The 6291-nt window shown below is 43.4% G+C and overlaps 1 protein-coding gene across 1 annotated transcript; it reads left to right on the forward strand.

The window, feature by feature from the left end:
- Positions 3909–4782, forward strand: LOC8072797 (putative glycine-rich cell wall structural protein 1). The gene has a single exon (XM_002449093.2). It carries the CDS (start codon positions 3985–3987, stop codon positions 4561–4563), a length of 579 nt encoding a protein of 192 aa, XP_002449138.1. The 5' UTR covers positions 3909–3984; the 3' UTR covers positions 4564–4782.

Below are 6291 nucleotides of genomic sequence, written 5' to 3' on the forward strand. Positions count from 1 at the left end.
TTGTGATATCATGAGATGTGGCCTTAGTGTTCCCGTGGTGAGCGCCATTACTTAGCTATGGAGGGTAATGACTTTGATGGATCTGTGCTTGCACGACGGTGTAAGTTATGGTATCCTACTTGTGGGAAAAGTGTACAACCTCTGCAGAGTGTAAATCTATCTGGATAGCCGTGTCCGCGGTCTCGGACGGGTTATGGTTTGGTTTCAACAACTAGATTGGTTGGGATGAGTGAAAACATGTGAGTGAGTGTGATTTTGGAAATAAATGGTTGACTGCCATTGTGTTGTGGGAACAAGGGTTCAACAACACTTAAAATTGTGATCAAACCCCCATTTTTTAGAAATACTATCATATGTGGAAAAAGAGGTCTTTTACAACAGTATTTGTGAAATGAAACCTTGCATGTGTAAAAAGATAGCTTTATGCAAATAAAACTAAGCCTCATCCTTGATTTATCCATATGCATATATACTGTTATCCCCTTCCGTAGGGTAAGGTTGGATTTGCTGAGTACTTTGTACTCACCCTTGCTTTTTTAAACAGAGGAAGATCCGGACTTCGATCCCGAAGTGGCGTTCGAGTAAGGTCGTGTCTGCACCCAACTAAGCCTGTGGCATTGGGACTCGTCAGATGTTCGATGGCGATATCGTTTGTTTCTAGGTCCTTTGGACCTATGTTGTATTTTGGTGTCTTATTATTATAGCGTGCCTTCCTTGTCCACGCTTTCCAAGACTACTGCGCTGAAACTTATCTGATGTAATAAATGTGTTACTAGCCTCCTGGGACTAGTATTGTATCACATTTGAGTTCCTAGTTTACCAGGGGCGCTTCATCTGATTACTTGAGGCATACTTTGCACTAAAGAACAACACATCTACTCTTCTCCTTAATTGCTCATCCTAGTGAGATTGAGTGAGATTCAAGTGTATCGCTTTGAGAGTAGCATCTAGTGGCACTTGATCCTTGAGTTGGTTGTGGATTTCTTGTTACTCTTGGGTATTTCTCAACACCCTAGATGGCTTGGAGTAGTAGTGGTGTTGAGCTCATGAATGAAGATTGTTTCGAGCCTCACTAAGTGATTTGTGAGGGAATCTTGAGCCTTCATCGTGGGAGATCGAAATTGGCTACTCTAGTGTATTGCTCGTGGCTTGGAGAATCCCAGCTTGTGAGTCAATGTGTGGCACCCGCTGAGGGTTTGGCTTTGGATTGTCAATTAGCTTCTGATCCGTCAAGTGGGTCTATCACCACAACAAGGACTAGCTTGCCAGGAAGCAAGTGAACCTCGGTAAAAAAATCATATGTCATCTCTTGCAGAGGATTTTATCTTGTAATTGTGATAGTGATTGATTCTTGGTTATATTTCTACTCCTCAACATTGGTATAAGAATCCTCACACACTCCATTACTTTCTTGCATACATTGCTAACTTAGCTTGTGTAGCTTTGCTTCTTTGTTAGGAGTAGAGATAGCTGTAGTCTTGCCTTGTTGTTGTGGTTTAGTGTTTAGCCTTCTACTAGACTTGTGTAGGTGGCATGCATAGCTTAGTTGTGCTAGTGCTAGATTAGCTTCACCATTTGTTTTACTAACATACTTGTTTAGTTGAGCTTATAGAATTTTAAATAGCCTATTCACCGCCGCCCCCCCCCCTCTAGCCATTTGGACCTTACAGGAGCCATGACCTGCCGCGCTTAGTGTCCGCACCCGCCCTGGATCCGTGCCACCACACCCTCGATCTATGTCGGCCCAGCCTCAATCTACGCTGCCCTGCCCTAGATCCCTGCCACCCCACGTGATGTCATAGGTGGAGGAGCTGTGGGGAGCAGCATCTGCTGCTTGGGAAGGAGACACATCCCAAGGGAAAGGGAGGAGCCACCACAGCCGCCGTAACTTGAGGGAGAGGCAGGAGCCACCTCCACCGCTGCACCTTGAGCGAGGGAGCCATCGTAGCAGCAGCAGTAGCACAAGCTTGGGAGCCCCTTTTGCGGGGGAGAGGGAGAGGAGAGGAGGGGCGCTGTGGGGGAGAGCACACCGCCAACAGTGCTGAAGTAGGGCCGGTGGGAGAGGGAGGAGAGCGGAGTCAAAACCAGTGGGAGAGTTGAGTCGTGCGGGGCTAAGGCATTCCTGAGTGTGGATGAAGTGAGTTAGGGTATGTGATTTGTTTATATAGTCAGACACGGTGGTGGGCTTCTGTTAGATAGTGCGCTAGGCCTAAGTAACCGAGGTGATTGCCTTACAAACGCCCACCTTTGTAAATGATTTACCGACACAGACATTTTTTACTGCCTTGGTAAATAAAACGCCCGCCTCCATATATGATTTACCGAAACATGTTACACCTACTAGCAAAATTAATTGTTATGACGATGAACCAATGTATTTTCCACATGCACGTGAATATATGCCTGCCTATTCTTGCCTTGCTAGGGAGTAGGGCTGGAGATGATTGTGCTACCGTGGTTTCAGTTGTTTCTTGTGTATCATGCTCCCAACAAGGCTCCACCAGTGTGTCTTGCATATCGCACTCATCATTAGGGGAACCAGGTAAAGTGTTCATGGGAAAACATGTTGTTGAGCGACGTCCAACCTAAAAGTTGGTTAGGCTGAATGTTTGCCTGACTCTATTCAGTATTCTAGCTCTTTGCTAGTGTGTGACCTAATTAGCATCAGCACACTGATTCACTCACGAATTAATGGGTGTCATCACGGTGTAGTTAAGCAAATGACAAGACATTTGTGAAAAAAAGGACATCGATCCTTATGTTCGAAGGAACAGACAGTCTTACCTTTTCTTTTCACAAGTATTTATTACATTAGCAGAGCGAGTATGGCTGTGCAAGACTTTGCTCACAATGTTTTCTGACTGCTATCAGACAATCTCGGCCTGACTTTCATCCACTCTTATCGAACTACTGCAAGTGGACGCTTAGAGGGTTCAAGCCTTCAAGGACTGTTTCGCTACTTATACAGCTTGCATTGTACTGATTAATTAACCTTGTGAGCTGTCATTCTTATCGTGATTCCCAGGTACACAGAGCAATAGTTCTTAAGTCCATGACTGAATTTGTCAAACTCATTGTGCACACCTCGAGGTCACCTCTGCAATGTCAACCGCTCCATGAGGAATATAATACAATCGATCGGGTGATCAGGGGATGCCTGTGTTGACCTTCAAACATGCTGTCCGTCAAGACTTCATGCATGCAGGTCGTCGTTATATATAAAACTCCATATTATACGGGTGATCCTGTGTTCTTTTGATTTTCGTGTATCCAGCTAGCTGTGCATGTTTCATGCTTGAGGGAATGGCCAAATGCAGAGTCTTGAGCATGCATGGGAGTATATTGTAGTATGCTGCATGCATTAGAGCTTGGAAGTTGCTAGTACAATTCTTTTCTGTATGGGGTCTTTCTCCAGCGACACAATATATACCGAGACAAAGCATACAAGTAATTTTATTGGAACTAGACCCAGCTTTCAGCTATATATGAGGCAAAGCAGTACTGTCACTAAAATATTTCACACGTTTAGTATAAATGCTGGTCCAAAAATCGGCAATGACTCGATGCATAACTTCATTGTATATTGAGATGAAGAATACAAACAAGTGAACTACTTAAACCAGAGCAACAAGCTGGTTTAGTTTCAATGGTCCTTCGAAACACCGATGAATGCTAAAACTTTGTGCCATCCATTATCTTATCTATGGGGATGAGACTTAGCTGACCATCTAGACAGAACGTGACAAGTGCCATCCATCACCTTGCTAGTTGCATGTAATTTATGGTCAAGTCAAGAAGCTCCATTAATTCCATTGGATTTTAAAAGCCTCCACTTGGTCTCCTATTGAAACACCACTACCATACGTGCATGCTCTATATGGAGGTAAAGAACCACTGCATGCATGGCCTCAAGCACTATAAATACCCATGCAGCATTCACTGGGAAGTCATCCCAACTCAAGCAGTCCATAGTGTTAGCTCACAATGGCAGGCACAAAGCTCGTATCACTGGGGCTCATTGTCCTCATGAGCATAGGATTAGCCAATGCTGTTAGGGTGGCTAGATACTCTAGTGCTGATGGGACTGGCACAGGCCAGGGAGGGGGTGGTGGATATGTGAATGGTGGGGGATCAGGGTCTGGGTCTGGCACCGGATCAGGTGATAGTGGCCCTTATGGTTCCCATGCAAGTGCTGGAGGGGGCGGTGGAGGTGGTGGAACTAGCCAATACGGTGGGTCTGGATATGGTTCAGGGTCAGGGTCAGGTTCAGGGTCTAGTACATATAGTCAAGGACGGTATTCTGGCTATGGAGAGTCTTCTAATGCTGGTGGTGCCGGTGGGGGTGGGGGTGGAGGACAAGCCGGAGGTGCCTGGAATTCCAATGCTCAAGGATCCGGTAGTGGCACCGGTTCTGGCTCTAGCTATGCTAACAGGAATTGGTATGGATCAAGTCAAGCAGGTGCACGTGCTAATGGCAATGGTGGTGGCACAGGAAATAGTCAAAATGGTGGCGGTGGCGGTGGTTCTGGTGCCGGAACTGGGTATGGCAATGCCTACCCATAAATTCCATATAAGCCAATCTAAAGTTGGAGCCCATCGTAGTCTTTCATTGTTTGAAGTCATAAAGTTGTTGGTTTTCTTTGTCCCTTTGTTGCACTTTTGTTAGCAGTAAATTAATAAAGGGTCCAACTGTTCTAGCAACAGTAGCAGTCTTGTAAGGTCCTTATATGAAGATGTTGTAATCATGTCGGTTTGTGAAAGGAAAAAACAACTTGTCCATCATGTGGCCACTCTATCTAAAAAAATTCATATGTTCCCTTTGCAGTGATTAAGTTGAGAGGCCTACACCATGCATGTTCACATGGTTATTAAAGTATATACCACTGAATTTCCTAGAGTTGTTTATATCACTTAATTACGATAATAACTGCAAGTGGGTCAATCCAGCCTAGAACATAATTTACAAGAACTGCCACAAACCCATTTATGTCAATCCAGCCTAGAACATAATTAGCATTAACCGCATGATAATATAAATACCCTAAGTGCATATTTAGGTGAAGGCTTTATGTTAAGCATTTGTGTAGCCAAAAAGGATCAAACAACATAGCCTAGTTTGGTGGTCAATATTTTCTGCATTTATGCATCGTGCTTCTTCGCTCTCGTGAATGGCTAATCAAGGAGACAGATTCTTCATGTCCAGTTCTATTCAATATTCGTCTTCCATCAGTGATCAGTCCATATCATCGTACTTTTAAATGACACATTACAGTTCACATTACTATTGATTTCTAATGCATAATTTAGATCTCATTTACTGTGTCGCTTAAGACTTAACGCCCTATAACAGATTTTGGTTGAGGAGGGCAACTGAGTAGATGAGGCAGCTCAATTGCGTCCCGTGCGTGGCTGCTCACTGGCTCGACATTCTTGTCCCTCGATTGCATGCCTTGTAGGAGGATCACAGAGAACCAAATGGAAGAGAGGCCATATCTGCTATCTTTAGGTTTGTACTCATCTTGTTGTTCACGTATGGATCACGGATGGATGTACTGTTTGGGTCTTCTCTATTATCCGAAGAGCAGGAGTCGTCCCTTAGATTTCTTTTGTTACCTTTGTCCATATGGCGCCATGCATAATCTCATGGAGAAGAGGCTTTGCTATGGGGCCCTTGGTAGTGAAGTTCCTGTTTGACTCTTCACTTGACTTGAGCTACAGTCTTCACTATTCACCCACTCTTGAATTTTCATCATGTTCTTACATATGTACCTGAGAAATGTTAGGTTTCATTCTCTTTGGCCACAATGTTCATCCAAAGATCACGAGCAATATTTTATTGATAGCTTCATTGGGTGTCATCTTGTCAAGGTAATTCTCTTAGAGAATGGAGATGACCAAGTTGTAGTGAAGTTTATTTGAAATTATTTGATGATTTTCCTCACATCCTCATGTTGCTCTAGTTGCTTCAAACCTAGACCATTAATCTCAATTATAAGAATATTCAAACATGAGAACACGTACTAGTGTAATTTTTTTGTTGCAGTCTATAGTAGTATATAGCCAAAACATGTTACAGATATTATCAAAATTCAAGAAATCGCTATGCCAAAATTGCCCCATTATATATAATATTAAGTTGCTCAATTCATCTACATATTATGCTCGAGCTATTGGCCAAGCAGAATAAGTAAAAATAATATTTTGATCAAGCTTCTCAAAAATAAAATTTAGCACAATCCTAGGAGATAGCATGAAGGTCTGTTTGAAGCTCTATGGGCTCATCATATATCT

Source organism: Sorghum bicolor, chromosome 5 (genome assembly GCF_000003195.3).
Source record: "Sorghum bicolor cultivar BTx623 chromosome 5, Sorghum_bicolor_NCBIv3, whole genome shotgun sequence".
In the NCBI taxonomy this organism is placed as follows: domain Eukaryota; kingdom Viridiplantae; phylum Streptophyta; class Magnoliopsida; order Poales; family Poaceae; genus Sorghum; species Sorghum bicolor.